Raw genomic sequence first — 22,453 nt, forward strand, 5'->3', positions numbered from 1 at the left:
AGAAAAGGCATTTTCTTTACAAGAAGGACATTGAGGTGCTTCAGCTTTTCCAGAGAAAGGCAACAGAGCTGGTGAAGGGTCTGGAGCACAAGTTTTAGGAGGAGCAGCTGGAGGAGTTAGGGTAGTTTATGCTGGGGAAAAGGAGGCTCAGGGAAGACCTAATCCCTCCCCAGAACTATCTGAAAGGAAGTTGCATCAAGGTGGGTGTTGGTCTCTTCTCTCAAGTAACAAGTGACAGAAAAAGAGGAAATGGCCTCAAGTTGTGCTAGGACACATTCAGATTGGATATTCAAAAAAATTTCTTCACCAAAAGGATTATGAACACTGGAACAGGCTGCCCAGGGAAGTGGTGGCATTACCATCCTTGGAGGTATTTAACAGATGTGTAGATCTGGTCCTTAACTACAAGGTTTAGTATGGAGTTCTCAGTGCTGGATTAATGGTTGGACTGGATGGTGTTGGATTTATTTACCAACCTAAATGATTCTAGGATGTATAGCATCTTTCCTCCTTGAATCCCCTGCCTCCTAAGGGGATGATCCTCCAGGATGGAAGGTGTTCACTGGGGCCTGTGAGTTTTCCAGGCCCTCAGTCATACCCACATTAGCACAGCCCCTGTGGCTGCTGCAGGGGCACACCCTCACAGGGGGTCATGTATAACACAGGTGTCCTGGCCATAGGGTCCAGCTCTGTGTGAGAGCAGGCTCTGGTGTGCTGCCTGCCCTTCCCTGTCTGCCTTTTGGCAGTGCTTGCACTTTGTGCCAGCCCACACTGTGAGTACAACAGTTTGTCCTTCAATCCATTGCTGCATGAGGCATCAGGTGACACCACTCTGGCTGAGGTGTGCTGAGTGCCACGGGGTCCTGGATGCACATCTCTGCCACCATCCTGCCATCCCTACAGCAACCCCCAGCCACTACAAACATCAGTGCTGCAGCCTTAACTTTAAAGGGATGTCCCCAGAAATTGGCCCCTATTAATGGCAATGTAGGTAATTAAGTAATAGTGTATCATTTAAAACAAATATGCCAAATAAAAACTATTAAAAGTCCAGTATAGAGGAAGCAAAATACCTCATTGAAAAATACTAAATTGAGATCTGGCAGCAGCATGCATCCACAGCTGTCTTTTCCTTAGGTTCATGTCTAGTATTATGTATATGTTTCATTTCACTCACTTCAGTTACTTCTTCTGTATGAACTCATGCAGTTTACAGAAGTTAATGATGCACATGAAGCATTTCCCAGAGTGAGTAGCTAGATTTCCATTAGGAGGATGTGTAGAAATGCAGGCAACTCTTAGGACTGTTGTAAGAAAAGGCCAGGTCTGGCCATGCATATACAGCAAAAATCAAGTGCCTGCCCAGAAAAATTGTCTTCACTGTTTACTCTGCACCATTCCTAAAGTAATAACACTTGTCTGTCCTGGTTAATGTTTTCTAGAGGACGTTTTGCTTTCATAATGCTATTCAACTGTATAAATAAGGGAGGGAGCTGCAGAGTAGTCCTGGTGAAGAAAGCAGGATCCTAGGGAGCTGCTGTAAGTAGTGATTTTTTTGCTTCCTATAGAGACTTTAAAAGTGTCTCCTCTTGTTGAAGGCAATCAATTTTAAATCTATTCTAGGGTTGTATCTTATACTGACATCTGTCCTATATAATGAGGTTTTTATTGTGGCACCTGGATATAAAGGACATAGGCATCACAACTGAGGGAATGAGTTGCCCACACATTGTCAGGTCACTGGAGGAAGGATTGAGAATCTAAAAGCAGAGCAAAGTGTCTTGTCAGAAAACAAGCAATTCCTGGAGCCAAGGAATCCTAAAAGGGGGACTTTCCTTGATGTACCTCCTGCTAGAAATAGGCCCTGATTCATTAAAAGTATGACGATGGGTGCTTAGAACTTTTTTTAATATATTGGTGCTTATTTTTAAGTAATTCTGGTGATTTTTATCCTGAAGGGCTACAAGAAATACCATTGCTTAGGGAATGGTGCATCTATTGTCTACTTCTGTTTTAGATGAGCCATCATTGAGGTAATCATCAGGCCCATTGAGAGGGAAGTGGAGAAACTGGTGATTTTTCACATGTTCAGAAGATCACAGGGAGGTCAACATTTTTAATGAGCCAGAAACCAGTCTGTGGTTAGGTGTACACTGGAATGTAGAAACTGAGAACCTGGTCTGATCTGTTCTTGCAGAGAGAAGAAAATCCCCTCTATCCTAACCACTGCACTTTTTTGTCTACTTTTTTATTCTTTTGGAGTCAGTGATGCTCCATCCCTGAGTGTGTGCAGTGACTCTGGTTCAACAGCAAACACTCATGGTGGCCTGGTAGAAGAGTGAGAGCTTATGTTCACCTGTTTCCAGGTAAAAGGAGTCTTGGAGGTGAGTGATGCCACTTTCTGGGTGAGTTCTCCAATGCTAAGCTGGCTCACAGAAGATAGAAAAAACACAAAACAGCCCAGGGAATGAACAGTCACATGCATTTCTAAAGGATAATGTAAACTAGGCAACTAGGTTTCCACATTTCTGCTGCAAAAGGAATTATTTTGATGAAATATTCACAGTGGTTGGATTCTTTAAACAGTGCAATAGCCTTGGCTTGTGTTTGCAATCTCCTCAGGGGCTCAGGCATAGAGGTATCAAAACTCTGAATGACAAGAGAAGTGAATGTCTAGATGATCATTTGGAACAGGCCCTGAACCTGTTCAGGTGCATATGATTAAATAAGCAGAGCTTTCTGGCCAGCCAGGAAGGCACAGGTGAGTTTGTGGTGCTCCTTTGAATAGGTGGCCCTGGACCTATCAAGCCTGGACCTATGAAGCTTCATCACCTCAGAAGCCTAGCCAGGCTTCTGAGGTCATGGTCTCAGACCCAGGTATGGCTAGTCAAATCATTCTTTTGTGATTTTTGTGTGCTTAGGTGATTCTTTTTACAAGTCTCTAAATAGCTGATATTTAGTTCAGCAGACACCACTGGTGGTTGTGGTGCTGTAACTTGATGTGCCTGGTGCCCCCACAGTGCTTTCAGGAAACAAATTTCTCAGATTTCCTTCTTCAGAAACAATCAGGAGGGAAGCAGCACCATCTGGTGAGCAAACAGCTTTTCTAGTTATGCCTTCATATGTTTTTGAGTAGTGCAAATTTTCATGTTGCCTAAAATGAGATTATCAGTGAGGACCTCCTATGGGAGTAGTATGGGATGAATATTCATTTCCTGGAATATTACATGGGACTCTAAAGGCAGAAGGTTATCTCCAGAATCTCTTCAATCATAGAGAAAGAAATCAGCCCTAAAAAGGACAAAATACCTATATCCATAAAGAAGCAAGTTCTGTCAGTCAGAAAACTGAGTCCAGCCCACTCCCACGTTTTCTGGTGGAATTATTCTAAGGCAACTTTAGCTATTCCCAGTGTTCTCCGTTTTCTTTCTGAGTTGCACAGTGGGGCATATTGTGCTAGGGAAGAGGTAATATATTCAGCAAATGTTATCACCAAGTCTATTACAGATAAATTGCTGCAAACACTGTCTTCCAAGTGCTGGCATGCTCTTGTATCATTGTCTGGTTTGATTGAAAGCTCTTCTTTGAAGACACCTATTCTTGAACACCACAAAGAAACTGTCCTTGTGTAACACACACAAAGAAAAGAGGCAGAGGTTAATGTGTTTCCTTCAGGCTATTCAACAAGTCAGACTAGATTTGGAACTAGAATTGAAGTGCTTTTCACTCCTACTGCCATGTTGATGGATAAACTGTTTTGTGGTTTGTTTTTTTTTTTTTTGGAAATTATAGAAGTAAAGGTCTTAAAGAGCTTTCTGCAAACTTAACTCCTCCTGTCTGGAAATTTCCTAAAGACTTTACTGCACAGGTTCTCAGCCCTTTGCTTTTTAATAAATCATTAGCAACTATGCTCCATAGGAAAATCCATCAGTCTTTAAGACCATATGAGAATCTGCATCTTCAGTTTCCTCCTGAAATGGTGTCTGTTGTCAATTTGTCAGTGGTTGATCGCTTGCTAACCCAGAAGCCACAATAACATGCAATGAAATAGTAAGTATCAAATATGAAATAACAATCCACAATCATATTCTGAAGGTTGAGAAAGTGCAAATCTTATTATAAAAGTACCTTTAGGTTTCAAAACAGGGACTAATGAAGAGGACCATTTGTATCTTGAAAGCTTAAACAACAAAACAAGACCTCTACAAATCACAGCTGCTAAGTCTTTTATAATCTTATGCCTTTAAAACTAACCATTATCAAGATTTTTGTGAGGTCTGACTCATGAGTCTTGACTGTTTGTGATTGGCCAGTACTGAGTAACAGATGGATGATTCAGATTGTATTTAATTATCTGTGAATTCAGAACTGTAATAAAATGAAATTAATTCCATGAAAGTACATAAATTAACTACAAAATGTGAACATGTTGTAACTACATAGAGAAAAATATATCAGGATAAGGAAAATTGCCTTCAGAAACTGTAATTAATATTTTACAGAATCCTTACAGCAAAACCATTATGTATCCTTTCACCATAATTTTGAGGTCAAGCCAGTTAAAATCCCTATCTGCTTTGCATTCCAAATAAATAGAATTGGCATTTTGAGGCAAATAGAAAAGCCAAACTATCAGGTGTTGTCATATTTTGTAATAAATATTAAATGTGATGAGATAGAGAACAGGTGGCAACTTATGTTTAAAATGAAATGTTTCTCTTTTTTGGTATTCATGTTCTTCTTAACAAATTATGACTGCAGCTGAGTAAATAGTTCATAGTAAATAATTTATCCACAGGCAGCTTCTGAATCAGCCTGCTGGGTATGTGGAAATAGATTAGGCTTAGTTCTGATGCTTTTGTTTGGGAGTTGATTTGTCTTCACAGTCTGACTAATACACTGGCTCACTGATAATAGTTCTTAAAACTCAGAACTGGAGCTCTTGTGTTGAGTTACAAGTATCTAGATACATCAAGAATTATTTCAATGTCAAAATCAGAAGAGATCAAACTATAACTTAAAACTACTGTGTACAGTAATTGAAAATGTAGCTACCAAGAACCCAACCATTACAGTTCTTACACTTGTCAGTAATGCTGTTATTGCAAATAGGCCTTCTTTTTAAAATTACTTATAACAAACATATAAATGTTTGATTATAGCTTGAAAATGTTTTGTTTTTCTCATGAGTCTATCTGTAAGTGGATATTCAACTACTAATACAAATTGCTCCCTCTGATGATGTAGAGAAAGCAGGACCATAAGCATAGCACTTTTTGACGAGGCTCTCAAGTTGAGTCATGCCAGAGATGAAAGGTGCAATTGGTGTAATATGTCTCTCTGTGCACAATTTTAGCAAATCTGGCTCATTATCTCCTCAAACCCTGTGCAACTCTTGCACCATTTCTTTGCCCTAGATTCCTCCTCAGAAATGAGGCCTATTGGGACATTCATACCCCATTTCCAAGGTCTCTTTTTAAGAGCTTATGGAGTACAGAGTGTCAGCTCTGCAATGAAACGTGGCTACCACAGCCAAGTGTAACACATTGATAATCCCTTCACCCTTTCACCAGTGGAACAGCTGATAAAAATAAGGCCTTGTTCTTTGTAAATGGCATTGATTACTTCTGCTGTGCTGAAAATGAACCCACTCCAACAGTTTTGTGTAAGAGACAGCATGTTATTTCAAGTTCTTATTTAAAACATTACATTATTTCTATTCAGAAAAAAACCCACCTATTCCTTAGAGAGGTAGGTGCTTATATCTGGTTTGCTACTGAAGAACAGCCCCCATTATTTGTCCTTTTTTTAAATAGGACACCTTATCAGCCTGACCAAAAGTTTATTTAAAGATCTCCTGCCTGCCTGTTTGCTCAGATTCTGTTTCCAGGTAGCTACTGATTGCTGCTCACTTGCATGAATTTCCTCTTTCTCCCCTAACTCACAAGACACCAGACCTCTTCTAAGATGAAATTTTAATAAATTATTCAGACCATTAATGTCAAAAGCAGAGTTGCACCACAGCCTTTCAGCAATTAGCCAAGAGGTGTTTTGTGATGGGATATGCTCCATTCTCCAGCCTGCTGAGGGTGCTGTGTATTCAACTAATCCATGCTGAATTTTGTCTTTGCAGGTATTTAGGGTGGGGGTGGCAGAAAGAGTTGGCAGAGACTTGCCAGGAGGCCTGGGAAAATTTAAAAAAAAAAAAATCTGGCAAGAATTGGAGATCATGGAAACTGAGGACAAAAGAAAGAGATAAGACTTTTTGATTCAGTGGTAATGAGAGAATAACTCTTTCTACTTAATTAATTACTTACCTCAGTAACATCATGTCCTTTTTTTTTTTTTTCTGTAGGATTTTAATACAAGAACATGAAGACCACATTCTACCTAAGTTTGCTGCTGGCTGGGTTTCACACTGCTGCCCACAGTCAGCTCCCACCCAGTGACCACAATGGACATGACCCAAATGACCCTAAACACCACATACATCATGGAGGTGAAGCAATGGCTTGCCTCAGACTTGTGCCAAACAATGCTGACTTTGCATTCCAGTTTTTTAGGGAGGTTGCACAGGAGGCACCAAATAAGAACATTTTCTTCTCTCCTGTGAGCATCTCCACTGCCTTTGCAATGCTGGCCCTTGGGGCTAGATCAGCCACAAAGTCTCAGATCCTGGAAGGACTCGCCTTCAACCTTACAGAGATTCAGGAGAAGGAGATACATGAAGGCTTCCACAACCTAATCCACATGCTGAACCACCCTGAGGGTGGAGTCCAGCTCAACATGGGGAATGCCATCTTTGTAACAGAGAAGCTGAAACTCCTAAAAAAGTTTTCAGATGATGCCAAGGCTCTGTATCAGCTGGATGCCTTTACAACTGACTTTACCAAACCCACAGAAGCTGAAAAGCAGATCAATGATTATATAGAGAAGAAAACACATGGGAAAATTGCTAATTTGGTCAAGGACATGGACCCACAAACTGTAATGCTTCTGGCTAGCTTTGTTTTCTTTAAAGGTAAGTCTCCTCTAGGGTTCACATTCTCCCTATTCATTCTTATCAACAACCCTAATGTCGCCTACCTCAACTAAAAACTGGTCTGGGGAAAATTTCCAATGCTCCTTGCTGAAGGCCAGAAGATCCCCTAATGGCACAGTGGAGGTGGTGGAGGGGTAACAGGAGGCAGGTAATGGGCAGGCAACTGGAGGCCACACAGTCTTGTTTCTCTCTGTGACAGCTCCAGGAGCTCTGTTCCAAGCCACAGCCTTCCAAGCTGGGTTTAACTGTAACTCCAATTGTCCCATATTCTTCTCATTTTCAGTGAAGGCACTGAGACTTATATAGGACCTCATGCCTCTTTTTAAATTATGCATGATTCAATAGCCTAATTTACTACATACTCCTTTTTTTCTCCCTATCAGAGTCCTTTATACAGGCACACTAACATTTATATATGGGAGAAGCTAGTGACGAATGGGGGGAACATTTTAAGGAACAAAGCAGAAACAATGTGCATTTCTGATGTGGGTTAGATGTGCCCTTAAGCCCAACATAACACCAGTCAGATATGAGATCCTACAATATTTTATCTACAAATATGATTAAAGTCAGTAGAAATTATTGCATGCAGTATATGAGTACACAGATGATATTTACAGAAAGCCCACAAAGATCTCCTGAACAGAAAAGCTGTGGTAGGTACAAAAAACCCCATCTAATTATTTCATTACTGGCATCTGAATTATAAATTGAAAGTGGAATACAATGCACTTTTTTGAACAGGTAAAAGATCCTTGCATTACTGTGATACACATTCTAAAGTGTCACATTTGAAAATTCAGTATTTAATGCATGGAGAAACAGGTAAATATTACTAGCTATAAAAAACTTAGACTATGATGAGATAAAACATTGGATATTCAGTTAAATTCTCCTTCTCTGTATCAGGCAGCTGGGAAAAGCCTTTCAAACCAGAGCATACTGAAGACAGGGAGTTCTTTGTGGATGCTGAAACAACTGTGAAAGTCCCCATGATGTACCAGATGGGCAGATTTGACTTCTACTTTGATGAGGAGCTGTCATGCACTGTGGTACGGCTGCATTATAATGGCAGTGCTACTGCATTTCTGGTTCTGCCTGCAAAAGGGGAAATGAAGAGTTTAGAGCAAACTCTGGACAAGGAAACCATCCAGAAATGGTCAGACCATCTCTTCCAGAGGTAATCTTCTGCCAGTCAGCTGCAGTGGCACCTAATTTGTAGTATTTCTTCTTTTTGGGGAATGCAAACACTGTGATTGTGGTGATTCTGGGAACTGAGTGGGTTATTTTTGGCTCATATGCCCTAGTTGTAAAAATCTTGCATCTGGTTGGTATTTAACTATTCTTTTGTTGGTGGATGAGTGACTTGCTGCTCTCCCAACCAAAGCAGAGACCATCCTATTCCTACCTAAGGAATAGCAAGCCTAGACTAGTGTTTCTAAAATACTCCATGGACTGAAAGGAATGGTTGCAATTTTAAGTCAAATCTTCTATACTGAGATTTCAGCTAGTGTGTTTTTCCTCTCTTATGTCACTGATACACTGTGACTCAGGCATAAGTATGAACCTTAAATAAACCATAACTTACACAGTTTGTAGTAGTGCTTACAGGCATGATATGTCCTACACAATTATCTTGCAGCATTCAGTTGTTGTTAGAACAGGCAAGTGATTAATTGTGGATGTCCTGATTTTCTGGCATTTTGTTTTGAAACTATAAATATCTAATGAGTTTCTGTTAGCTTCAACCATTGACACCAACATCACCTAATGCATTTTACAACCTTGTTTGTCTGGGAGAGATCTTAGCAACAGTAGATGAGTAATATCAAGTTAATATATGCTTAATTTACCAAGCTCTGCCCTAATTCACAATTAATAAGGCTGTGCAGTTCACACCCATCTATCTCAGTGCATCATCACAGAAATACCAGCACAGTTAGTAAAAACATAATGGATAGCAAACTGAATATGAGCTAATAATGTGATACCTCAAATATCAAAATTAGAATGTATCATTTTCAGCTGCAATATCAGAAAAACCCTTATCTAAATGAATTTGTTGTGCAAGGTCATTGAGGATGAATATAGGAATAAGTTCTCCATGGGAGAAACTGTGAGAACCAAATGGCAATTTCTGTTTTACTGTTTTGTTGCAAAGCAGCAAAAGACTTGAGCTACCTAAAGGGTAATCACTGCTGTGGGTGACTGAGGACCCCTGGACAGGGTGTGAAAAGAAACCCAAGATAAATCATACTGAGCAGGAGCTGCCTGCAGACAGCTCACAGTCAAAGGCAAACTTGATCATGGCCAGCCCACAGGAGGAAGACAATTAGAGGACATGGAATCCAAATGTGCAGGCAGCAGACTTTTCCTGGGGCCATGCCAAATGCCCCAGTTATGCCAAAAATACTTATTTGATTTGAAATGCTGGGATTTGCCACACTTCTCCCCAGGCAGACTTTGTCAGGACTTCTCTTCAGCTGTCCACCTTCCTGAGCATCATGGGCTATCCTTTGTCTCTGCCTGTAAAGAGGGGCTCTTGCTACTGTTCTACTTGACAGAGTGCTCTCAGATTTCCTGAAAAAAACACCAGATAAATACTATTATGATTGCTATTTTTATTATTAAGTATGATATTGCTTCTATCACCATGAGAAGCACCAGCAATTGAATTGGTGCTCACTGTACATTCAGGGTCCAAACCCCTGGGATTTGATGCTCATGGGAATTAAACAGATTTCTCACCATCCTTTATATTGCTGAGAAATCCTTCTCACCACACTTTGTGTTTCTCCTCTATCTAACAGATCTATGAACTTGTATTTCCCCAAATTTTCTATTTCTGGGAGCTATGAAATAAGTAACACCCTTAGGAAGATGGGAATTGTGGATGTGTTCACCAACCAGGCAGATCTCTCTGGCATCACTGGCACCCCAGATCTGAAGGTTTCCAAAGTAAGTATTTTCCATTCATGCAGGAAAATCCATCAGTGGTAGCATCCAGCAACACCAGGTATCTACAGCTCCCAGCTTCCCACCTTGCCTGCAGCTGGGTCACCCAGGCCTCAGCCTGCAAGCTTAGAAAAGGAGATTGGCTCTTGGTGACACTGGAGATCAGATTGGATTCCTGCATGTCTGTTTTTTACCAAGAATAGTATTGGCCAAAATTTTTTGGGCAGTATCTGAAACATGGGAGGAGCATCAACCCCTGACTCCTCAAGGAAAACCACTAATGCTCCCAAGCACAGCACAACCTGTCCTTCTCACCCTGGAGACTCAGTTTTGGAGGTACAGACACACAATTACAGGTGGAGCCTCTATCCTTCATCCAGTACTTTGGGCTTTTTTTAGGAGATCTCCATAGTCCCATCCTAACTCTCATTTAAGCAGCCATGACCACAACAATAGAGCTCTTCTGCCTCTACTCACTTCTCAGTGGATCCCCCAAAGCAAGGCTGCTTTAAAAGGACTCTGATTAATTTCTCAAGAGGCTGTTGACTGCCCAGAGTGACTCTATTTTCCTTTTTCCTAGGTTGTCCACAAGGCTTCTCTGGATGTTGATGAGAAAGGCACTGAGGCAGCAGCAGCAACTGCTGTTGAAATAATGCCAATGTCTCTTCCTCCAACCATTGAATTCAGCCATCCCTTCCTCATGCTGATTTTTGACAGAGATACAAACAGTACACTCTTCATAGGAAAAATAGTTAACCCAACTAGTTGAAGTGACATGTGAATTTTGTTTGCTACTACTAATTAAAGATGTGAAAATGCATTACATGATTTATTTCCATTTGTACCAGCTCATATATGGTTCTTTGTTAGTAACAGTTTTTATTTTATGTCATCATCAAAAACTGTTGGTATTGACACTTGCTGAAGAGGAAGGAAGAAATTGTTTTAAATTCAGCTAGAAAATAATGCCTTTTTTACCTGACTGAAAGACCTAAGCTTTGCCAGCATTTGGAAAGAAATGTTTATATTATAATGGAAGACTCCTGCTTAATACGAGGTAGTCACAGGTAAAATTATGAACATCCTTGCAAACAAAGCAGAAGTGGTTGCAATTTACCATAAGTAAATCTGAGATGGGAAAAGTTGGATCAACATTGCAGGGTCACAGAAAGCTGAAGCTCCTAATAGATTCAGCACTGGGAATGTGAAAAGCGGCCTTCAACAGCCTTCTGTACCAGACACCTTTTATCTTTCTTAGTATCAATCTAGCAGCAAATCTTCCTGAGTTTCTTGCAGATTACAAGAGAGCAGGAGGATCAAATCTGCCTTGAATCTGATTTTCACCACATGTTACCAATTTGACAGATTTAGATGGAGTTACTGGCTCCTCACATATGTATCCATCAGTGGTGAGGAGGAGGGTGTAGCTGAATGGGAAGGTGAGGTATTTGGATGGCAATTACTCAAGCATACTGTCAGCAGAGATTTGTGGAAAACCTAAAAGGAGACTCTGGAAAATTAGAGATCTTTCAAATGCTTTTGTCCTTTTACAGACAACAATGTAAGTCAGGAGCATGCAATAAGCAAATCATCTGACCCAGGTGGGGGTGCCAGGCACGTAGGTAGAACATAGGGCAGCTTGAAGGCTGGCTGGGAACCACCTTCAATGGACTTGCCTTGGCACCTGGTATCAGAGGGAGTACAATTGGCTCTGTTTTCCCTAAAGTTGTGGGGTTTGGGAAGAAATGAAATGGTGTCATGTCATTGCCAATGATGCTGGGAGCAGTCAAAGGCTTGGGAAGCCAACACAACTTCAGCAAGTTCTTGTGTGCTTGCTGTGAAATTAAGAGCAAGTGTGATTTTATTAGTGTGGTGCAAAGCATTGTCTCCCCTGTTGCAGTCTAAAGGAAAGCTCCCTTTCTGCTCTGTGTTCCTAGTAAATACCCTCTGTTAACAGGATGCTTGAAGGTGTTTTTTGACTAAATATAGTCTCAGTATAGGTGAACATACGTATCAACAACTCACAGTATTGAAGGCAGGACTCACAGTGACAGAAATCCAGGTACTTTTCCAGCACATTCCTGCATGCTCCTCTATCTGTTTGGGTGCCTTTGTAGCCCACTGCCCACACAGCAGTAATTAATGAGACCTCTTAAATACAGCTGGAGGGTGCAGCCCCAGTGGGGTCAGTTTCAGCTGTTCTCACTCCTGCTAAACAACGGGCATCCAGTAAAGTCACAGTAAAACCTTTGGGGGGTAGAGAGCTCAGAGGCAAGATCCGTACTTATGAATTTAATTCCCTAGAGTTGCAGTTAAAAAATGGAAATAATTGATTTCAGTAGGGTGATTCTCAGTTGACATCAAGAAGTGTGGAAGAAGCAGAGGCCACAGATGAATTAAATATTCCTTGCCTTGTAAACCACTTTGAACTGGATGAAGACATAAACATAGAAATACAGCATAGTAGGAGGAAAGTTGTCTCCATGTGGTTCTGGGAGAAAATTGAAGATAATTTCTCACCTAAGCTCAATCAGCTTTTGCAGGCTGTTAATCCTTATTTTTGGAAGGAGATTCCTACCTCTTCTACTGTTAGTGCCTTGGTGCCCTGACAGACGTGCCCCCTTGGCAAGCAGGATGCTGGAATTGCGTTTCCCTCACGTATTCCAGGGAGCAGAGCCCGCTGGGCAGCAGGAGGGAGGCACAGGAGCAGCTGCGCTGCTGCCAAGAGCCGGCACTTCTAGTTTGTGCTTCTCCTCTCACTGCATCTCCTTCTTACCCGATCTCTGCGTGTCTGTAAATGCGTGGGGAGGTTACGGGGACACCGAGCGGTGCCAGCCGTGGGAGGACAAGGTGGCAGCGGTGCGGAGGGGCCTGCCGCTCCCACAGGGGATTCCTGTCCATCAGTCGGCGTCCAGGAGCTGTTTGCTAGACTTGCTTCATCAGGCAATAGCTCCTGCTGTACTGACATCATGCTGTGATTTTCCACTGCGGGATTTGCCAGAGACAGTGCTGAGAAGAGGCAGGCACCACACTTAGCACAAAAGAGCAGCAGACAGCTTGCTCTCTGCCTACAGCCGTACTGTGCTGCTGGTTATGTGGCCCCTTCTCATCTCTGCCCCCATCCGCCAAGTCCTACTCTCTTAATCCTGCTCTCGTCGCTGCAAGCAACAAAACAGGTTTTCCTCATTACTCTCCCTCTTCCCATTTCCTCTCCGGACGGGCTCCTTTTCGCAGCCTCCCACTCTCCCTCCTGCAGGCTAACATCATTTCGTCCCTCCCACTCGCCGGCGCCGTTTGTTCACGCAGGAGGGGAATGCTGCCGCCTCAGCTGTGGCGGCGGCCCCGCCAGCAGGCCCTCCTCTCTCCTGCCCAAAAAATGGAGGGCAGGAGGAAACAGGGTCCTCTGCCTTCCACAAAACACCTCCAGGGCACTAGGAAGGCAGGGCTTCAGGTCACTAGGCTATTGCCATTTGCTGCGATGGGTAGTGTGGGAATGTAAATGAGCCACAGACACATCTCAGGGACAATTAGCGACCAGGTTCATTAGCCATTGAAACAGCTGATACAGCTATAGAGTGAAAGGATGGAACTGACGGCTGTGCTTGTGGTCATCCCAGGTTTGGGTGGCCTGCCTGTCACTGGGCCGGGTGCCAGCCCTGTTTCTGTGACTGCACCCGGCAATGCCATGGGCAGCAGCCTCCAGGTGGTCCCAATGGCCCATCCCGAGGCTGCCACAGCCTCCTGGGCTCACACACTGCTTGTTGAAGCAGGCACTGAGGGATCTGCTCTTCCCTCACCATCACTGAGGCTGTACCTCCAGGAAGGGAGCCAAAAATCCCCTCACTTCCCACCCCACACCGTTCAGCCTCCCTCCAAAGAGGAGTTAAGGGAAAGATGCCCTATTCATGCTTCAGGCAGGTGTGAGCTGATAGCTCTTGCTCAGCAGGAGGAAAGACACAGGTCAGCAAAACCTCTAACTTTACAAATACAGCAGTGTTGTTGTTTCTTGTAGCCCAGTGGCCTCCTTTTTGTTAAACTAACAGTACAGGCCTTGATTCTTTGCACTTGCCAGGCTGTGCTTGGACCTGGCTGGCTGTGCTTGGACCTGCCCAGGCCTGCCTGGGGTTGTGTTTTAGCTACTTTTTGTGTAACAGTAACTATGCAGCAATTAGGTGCTATAACCCACTTTGTTTAAATTTTCCCTTAGCTTTGGATGATTGTATACAGATATTTGTGTAACCAGGAGATATTAAGAACAAGGAGTTCTGCATGAATGAAGTGCCTGTGGCCCTAGAATGAAAAATGAAGGTATGCAGACATGGTAGAATGATAGCAGGGGACTGGAGAGTACAAGCAGAGGATGATGCTGGACACCACAGAGCTGAAATAATCTTGCCAGTGGTCAGTCACTGGTCATCAAAGCTTTACAGACCTGGGAGCTGGGTGAAAACAGTTTGGGGCTGTTTACCTAGGAATAACTAGGAACTATGAGAACAGAGATTGAGTACGCAGTGTATGTGAAACACAGCCCAGGTACTGTATCCAAGAGTACTGTGGACTTGTGAAACATTGAAGAAAATCAAGGGGAAGAACAGGTGAGCAAATGTGTAACAGTGATCCCAAGCAGACCCCAGAGCACAGAGGTTACATTTGCCCCTTGTACTCCTGCTGGCAAGGATGTATTCATCCCTTTCCTGAGGTTGATGGTAGGTGAAAAACTGATGTTTTGGAAAGAAAGCATCCCCCCCAAAACACCCCTTTATAGTCAGTCGGTGAGCTCTGCCAAGTGCTTCAAACCTTGTGGATCAATGTTGGACAAAAGGCAAAAGCTGGTGCAACAGGGGGAAGAGGAATCAGAGGCAAGGAGCCAGCCCTGGGTGGCAGTCCTGATCCTCTCCCAAAGACCCTCCCCTGACCTGCCCTCCCACCAAGCCTGCTGCTGAGCGTGGGGCCACAGGATGCTCAGCTCTTGCCCACAGCTGGGCAGCAAGACCGTGAGGAGGGCTGGCAGAGGGGCAAGAGAGCAAGGCCCCAGGGAAGGAGCTGTGATCTGCAGCCCAAGGACCTCCTGGGTGACCACTCTGGGGCTAACAGGCACAGAGCTCTGTTGAGGAGATCTGTCCCACAGACAGAATTTCACACTGCTTTCTTTGTTAGTCCAGAAACTGAAGAGAGCAGTACAACAGGCATCAGCAGGACTCCTTTTTCTGTGCCTCCTTATCTTATCTATTATGCTGATACTCTGTTATTCAGTCACTAGATGTTTAGCAACTTGACCAAAGCACTTTTTTTTTTCCCCTGGATAGCTAATGATGTCATCATTATTTATTCTGTCTTATCTTCAGGAGCTGAGCTAGTCAGCTACAGATTACTGGAAGGCATGAGCATGACTCTACTCATTGACAAAGGAGAGGAGCTCACTAAAAAGAGGTGAAATCAAAGCTTAAAACTCTAGTTTGTTGCTTTCTTCATGGTTACAGAGAAAAACTATTTTAAAACAAATCTTCACATCTGTAAATGACTGTCAGTCCTGTGACAGCAACAGACAAGCTTCTGTGGCAAAACCCCTGTGTGCTCATTCACATGTGTCAGAGCTCCCAGCCTCTGGCCAGAACTGAAACATCCAGTGTTGTTGGTGTTGGGGCACTGAAAACAGGCAGCATTTTTAAGGGCACCTTGTTGCAGGCCACATGTGAATGTGGTTGTGCAGGTTATTGGTTGTAGGAGACAAGCATGAGAGTCTGGTTTGGTTTGTCATCGCTCCCTAGGATATCTGGGTATAATTTGAAGCGCTTAGATTACAGCTTGATCTAGTTCTATCCATTATTTTATATCCCTGGGTTGGCTATGTTAATTTACACAGAGAAATTATTTGCCTGGTAAATGATGCAGCTGAGAGATTATCAGACTACCTGCTGTGTTGAAATAGCTGGCTTCAAAGCACAGGAAATAACTGTTTAATCAATTTAACATGTTTGGCCACAGGTAGAAGTCTAGCATGACTTAATAATTGTATAACATTTAAAACTTTAACAAAAGCTTGGGGGATTTATTTTGTTTTATTTTATTTTATCTTATTTCTTGGTCAATTTAACTTTCAATATTCTCAAAATATATCCTCAATCCCTTATACAGTCATATGGAAAAGACCTACTACTGGAGTGGCTCTGCAGTGGAAATGAGCTCAGCCTGTCATGCTGGCCAGTGAGGGTGATGCCATCCCACAGAGCCCAGCAGCATCAGCCAAGAAAACCTGTCTGAATCAGCAGTGTTCCCAAACAGGCAGATTTTGTGTGCATGTTTCTTTGTCAAGCTTGCATCCTTTGAAGAAAACAGAAGAAAAACTTCCTAATGATTCCAGACTTCAGTAAAATACAAATGCAAAGTTCAAGGATGTGTTTAAGCTGGTGTCTGCAGGAAAGCTCAGCCTCTTTGGATAGCACAGGAGGTCATCTCACTCTGCTTCTGCCCATGGCCACCAGAACTGGCAGTGCTGGGGCTCAGCCTGGCCATGTGTGAGGCCACTTGGACAGAGAAAATGGGGGTATCCCTCCAGGGGGGCTGATGATAAGCAGGAGTTGAGGTGAAAGGAGCCTTGGGTTTGTAGCTCTCAGCCTCACTGCCAGGCAGAGAGCCACTGATCATGATACAGAATCCCAGTGCCATCCGTGGGGTGTCCCTGAGTGTGCTGTCCTTCCTTGTGTAGCACACACAAGCACATGAGGGGAAAGGAAAGATTTCCATGAAGCTGGAAGTCTGAAGTCAGGAATGTGTTTTTGCTGCCATATTTGTAGGCATGATCTCCCCTGCAGATAAAGCACCAATTTCCAAATGTGCCCTTTAACATGATACAAGCAAACCCCACAATTTTTAGGATATAACAGCTGAGATCACCTTATCACTGCAGAATCAAGAATTGACACTTGAAGACAACCAGTGCATTTTGTTTCAGTTCAGCTCTGCCTACCATGTATATCATATTGTAACCCATGCAGGTCACATTTACCAACACAGGGCATATCTCCACACCTCCCAAAGTGCATCAAGAAGAGATGAGTCTCAGACCCCTGCAGCTGGAGAAGTGAACAAAACCACACATCAAGATGGCACAAAATCTGGACATTTTTGAAATTACTGGGAGACTGTGATGACAGCACTTTATAATACAGATTTCTCCCCAGGTCAATGCATCACTGTTGAGATGACAAAAGCAACAATGGGGTTTAGGTCTCTGCTCCCTCCTGGCTGTTTCCCCACACCACTGAGCAGTGCTGGGGCTGCTTGACATATCAGCAGGGCTCCCCATGTGGGCTGTGCTCCAGCAAGGCATATTGTCTTCTGATTCCTTCCCAAGATCTGCACACAGGCTGACTTCAATTTGCCATTGTTCCTAAGCAAACCCTGGCTAATGGACAGAGAGACACAGCCCAGGTCCTCCCAGCTCTGCATCTGTTTGCTAAAGTCCTGGCACTCAGGCTCAGTGTCCTATTTCTTTCCTACAGATGCACCCACACACAGATACACTTGCACACACTGGCACACACTGATCTTTACTGTATGGTTTGGGGACATCAAAGTGTTAAATTACACTGTTAGTGTAATTGAACCAAATTACTCTAAAGGAGATGGTGGGTAAGGTCCTCAGTGCACAGAGGAGGTTCCATGAGAAAATGCTTTGCTAGCTTATACCTTTGTTTTCTGCTCTCTCAGGGCAAATTTAAGATAAGGCTCATGTTTGCTTTGCAGTGAGCATGCTGACGTTGCATTGTTCTTCCACCCCGACTCCCTATTGCTTGATTTTAAACTAGGAGATAAAACTCTGGGCAAAGACTCCATTGCACAGCTCATTTTTCTTTTCAGCAGAGCTGAAAAGAGATGAGGCATTTGCATTTCATATGTGCTTAGGACAAAATTTCTAGCCAGGCTTCAGCTTTTGCTTTTGCAGCCTCATCTGTTAGAGCTTGTTTGCTGGCAGGCTTTCAGTGTCACGCTGTGGACTGGCCTCAGCAGCTGAATCTATCACAACTTCTTGAACTAGACATGCTGTTACCAACATAAACTGTAGCATGTGCATAATTAATTACTGAAATGGTCCTTGCCTGAGCAAGGGCATTAAACCCACAGCCTGCTCAGTGGAGTGATGGAGTTATGTCATTGTACCACTGCCTCGTAGGGAGACTGTTTCTGTCACCTCCCTGAGCTGCTGAGCTGCACTGCTACAGGCACAGCTGTAGTGGTGTAATTGCTCCTACAGGGAGTCTCCCCTGGCTCAGCTCTCAGTGAGAACTCAAAACACCATGGCAGGTCTGGGCATGCCAAGAGTAAGAGCTGCTGTGCAAGTCAGCTGAGTATGGAAGTACACAGCCACAGAGGGACAACAGACTCAATCCTGTGGTGCTAGCTAGCAGTGGAAGCTGTGAGTTTTACAAGGCTTCATGTGTTGAATTTTGGTCAAAAAGGCAGAAAGAGTTAAATCAATTTCCCAAAATTATATTCAGTGATGTGCTGAATCATTCCATCTTCCATTTAACTTGATGCACACAGAACCAATGTTCTGCTATGATCTAAAGGATTGGTTTAAAATAATATAGTTCTAGATTGAAAAATATCTGTACATAAACTTTTGTTCTGACATAAGAAATCTTTTTTTATTTGTCATCTGTTGAAGAGTTTGCGAGTTTAAGCTCACCGAAGAAGTCAGTCATGCTAGAACAGAAATTCACATAAGGATTTAGGATAGTAACACTTTCCCATCACAATTCCACTGCATTATTTCCTCAGGTAAAAAGCCCTATGTCAGTTAAAATTTACTGCTATAACAATGAAACATCCACAGAGAAGGCACTGGTAGTTTTTGTCCCCTTACTATTGGAACTGTCTGTATCTTGTATGTTTCTTTTTCATATGAAGAACAGTTCTCTAGTTTTGATGTTCTGTTTCATGCTCCTGATCTGCTGCAGCCCATGGTGTCACACTTACCTGGGAGGAGCAATTTGATCTGGTCACAGCAGCAGGAGAATGAGCATCTGAGCATATTGTCACACATGATCCACATTGCTGGCACACAAACCCAAGGAGCTGAGACAGGATGCCTGCAGCAGGTTAAAAGCAAAGATGTTTGCCAGACCAATCTATATGGAGTGGTAGGGTGGATTATCATTGGGTCTGACCTCCCACAAGCATCACAGTACAATGCAATGACTGTATTCTGCCTTTAGAATGGGAGCATCTTTGTGTCTAAGCTTAGATCTTCCAATGCCTACCATGGCTACCTTGTGCTTAAGTTGTAAGATAGCTACAGTCAAGCAAAAGATACAGGTTTGGGTGGCAAGTGTAGGAACCATGATTTTAAAAAGTCTTTTCTCTTACAGTCTCTTGATAGAGTCCTCAATTCTTCGCTATTACTGCACTGTGTGTTCACATGAGCACTTGTTTGCTTTTTGGTCAGAGAGAGCAAAGTCTTGTTAAATATAGCCACTTGCTCAATAAAATGTAGCTGAAATATCATATTCACCCCACGCTTATCTTCTACTGAACAGAAATGTTGGCTGACAAGAAGTCTGACCACAGGACTGGCTGTCCTTTAGAAGGACAGTGACTGGAACTTGAAGACACCACTGCTCACTGAAGAAGAATGGGTGGTGGCTTGTAATTTAAGCCTCCTGTCAATGCAAATGCTTCCATGCTCATTACAATGCCAAAAAGAAAAATGAATACCTCCATCAAAAGCAAATTATATGATGCAGAAATCTTGCATTCATTCTATAATCACATGCTGACCAAGGTTACTATCATTTACTATAGAGCGACTTCAGTGGGATCCAAAAATTGCTTCATTATATAGGGAGCAAAATAGGTGCTTTCAATCAAAAATGCCTAAGAGGGAACAAGTAAAGATGCTAGATGAGGCCTTCTGGAAGGTAAGAAGGATGGCTTGGATGTGTTCAGGCACTTATTCTGATCTGGCCACAGCCCCAGGAAGTGTCTGAAGTAAGACTGCTCCCACACTAGAGATACCACTCTCTTTAAAGGAATATATAATACAGTGTATTATAGGCTTTTAAATGCTTCAGTTTGGCACAAAATCCTGACTGTAGGAGGCTAGGAATCTTTCCAAGAAAAGGCATAAAGAACAGTGCTGATACTGTAGTTATGACCGTAGCACAGAAAAGCAAGACTAACCTGCAGCTGAATTGCCACCGGGGTCCTGACAGTGCAGGTGCTTTGAGCTGACCCATGGTCCACATCCTGTGGGAACACAACTCTCTACTCCAAGTGACCCAGAGAGTTCCCTGAGAGACTGCATTGTCCATGCCAACCTCTTGGGAATGTGCTAGTACTAGCCAAGAAACAGACCTTGAACAGCCATGTTTAATGGATTGATGGAATCTTGGGCCATGCTTTGAGTGCCTACAAGGTTCCTTTTTCTGAGCTCTGTTTGATAAAGTCTCAGCTTTCTGCAGCCTTGATTGTCATCCTTTTCTTCTCCTTTCAGCTGTCCTATCACCCTATAGGAATGGATACTTATACAAAAACTGTTAATCATGAACATGTCTCATTACTCTTTGTTATCCTGGAAGTGAGTATTAAGATTTTATCTGCCTCTGACACATTGATGGGATTAATTTACCAGCATAAAAATAAGTATCTGAAAGCAAATGTATTTGCACTTTTTTGGTACATACAAAGAGTTATCTGGCCTGCAGATTCAGTGAAACCTGGCTTCCATAACTTCTCTGGTGTGGATTATCTGATGTCTGACAAGGATGAGCTCACCACTTCCTCCCACAGTACAGGCTGTAAAAATATCTGCCCTGGATCAGGTCATTCAGCTTCATGAGCTTGGTATATTTCAGACCTTTATCATTTTGTCATGATGGATGCAAAAAGAATACTTTCAAAATACATAAAATGCAATTGAGAGAAGGCAAGAGAGAGAGAATGAGATAAAGAAAATATAACCTAAATCTCAAAAAACCCAAGCAGAAAATGTATTGACTCAAAGTTCAGAGTTGGATGGCATTTTAACCAGAAAACATCAGGAACTGGGAAGAGCAGTTCTGGGAGGAGTAGCAGGCTAAAAGAAACCTCTCAAAAGAACTTTAAACTTAGCACCTGGTTTCCATCAGGACTGAAAGTGGTTCATGCATTTTCTCCATTTGCCAAATTTTTTTCCAATACAAATTATCCTCTCACTAGCAATGTATGTGCATCCTTAAGAAGTTCCATTTCAAAGATGAGTAAGGTTGCTAAGTGACATGAGCGCCTAAATCAAGGAAGTGAAAAATTAACACCTCACATCTGGCACTGCCCACATATTAAATGGAATATTTTTATGAAACATCAAGAAAGCCACATTTGAGTACCTATACTCAAATAGAGGTTGCTGTCCACTTAATTATTTCTCTGTCTAAATAATTTTCCTTATGAGAAAGAAAATGGAAATGTAGATACTGTAGATACTGTCTTCAAAATATAGATACATAGATCACAACACGGATACTGTCTTTAAAAACCTCAGGAAGGGCCTGGTCACAGACCAGCATGCATAATGAGTAGAATCAGAGAGGCATGGACATGTCTCATGGAAAAACAGGTAGTATAAAGTGCTGGAGCAGCTTAAACAAAGTCACCAAGTCCTGTATGAAAACTGATTCCTGCTTAAATACTTCATGAGAGCAGAGCCAAGTAGATACAAACTTTCTTGAGGAAGAAGTGTTGCTTTTGAATATCCAATCCATGCATCCTCCAACAGGAAGAGCACACTCAGTGCCAGGCCTGCACTGGTTACTGCGTTGCTAATTCTGTTCAAATGGAAAAACCCCTGAGAAGCACAAGTACCCAACCCCACAATGCAGAGCTCTGCCAGTCGCTCTGGACAATGCAGGTAGCACTAATTTGCACTCATTTGGTGCTTAGTAACCCTCAGCACATTTCACAGGTGCCAGAGGGCACCTTTTGCATGTCTGCTACAGAGGCCACAGTGCAGAGATTTCGTCATTACATCAGATAATTGCTTCAGGCCAGACAGTCAAACACTGCAAGTCCCAGGGACTTAGATTGATTATCACAGCAGTAAGGAGATGTATGTGCAGTGCATGCAAATATAGAATTTGGATAAGAAATAGTGGGCAAATATATAACTTTTCAAGTTCAGGTCATCAGAGGTTATTGAGTGTAAAATTATCTGCCATTCTGAAGGTGCAAAAATAAGGGGGTTTTTTTCCCCTTAGACACGCCAGTCTCTTACACACTTTGTCATTCCAGCCTTTTGAATTGGATTTTTTCCAGGAATTTAAAATAGAAATGCACTTGCATTTCACATCTCCTGGAGAAACTTTGAAATGCCCTCCCTGGAGAACAGAAATATCCACCAGTACCATTTTCTTAAGTTTGTGTCTCCTGCCTGCTCAAGTCCGGTCTCATGACAAAAACTTAGTAAGGCACAGAGAAGGG

The 22,453-nt window shown here is 42.7% G+C and overlaps 1 protein-coding gene across 1 annotated transcript; it reads left to right on the forward strand.

Moving 5' to 3' along the window:
* Positions 1 to 6,339: 6,339 nt before the first annotated feature.
* LOC139590672 (alpha-1-antitrypsin-like) lies at positions 6,340 to 10,766 on the forward strand. Its single transcript, XM_071428410.1, has 4 exons — positions 6,340 to 7,021; positions 7,952 to 8,222; positions 9,853 to 10,000; positions 10,578 to 10,766. The coding sequence occupies exons 1-4, from the start codon at positions 6,373 to 6,375 to the stop codon at positions 10,764 to 10,766; spliced, it is 1,257 nt and encodes a 418-aa protein (XP_071284511.1). The 5' UTR covers positions 6,340 to 6,372.
* The last annotated feature ends 11,687 nt before the right edge of the window (positions 10,767 to 22,453 follow it).

The sequence above is a fragment of the Agelaius tricolor genome, unplaced genomic scaffold (genome assembly GCF_023055355.1).
Source record: "Agelaius tricolor isolate 1412-34295 unplaced genomic scaffold, bAgeTri1.0.p SCAF_5, whole genome shotgun sequence".
NCBI classification, from domain to species: Eukaryota; Metazoa; Chordata; class Aves; order Passeriformes; family Icteridae; genus Agelaius; species Agelaius tricolor.

Bases quoted from the DNA above. Each gene is read 5' to 3' on its own strand.
- LOC139590672 (XM_071428410.1), top strand. From the start codon at position 6,373: ATGAAGACCACATTCTACCTAAGTTTGCTGCTGGCTGGGTTTCACACT. The intron at 7,022-7,951 runs GTAAGTCTCCTC...TCTCTGTATCAG, and splicing joins TAGCTTTGTTTTCTTTAAAG to GCAGCTGGGAAAAGCCTTTC. The intron at 8,223-9,852 runs GTAATCTTCTGC...TCTATCTAACAG, and splicing joins TCAGACCATCTCTTCCAGAG to ATCTATGAACTTGTATTTCC.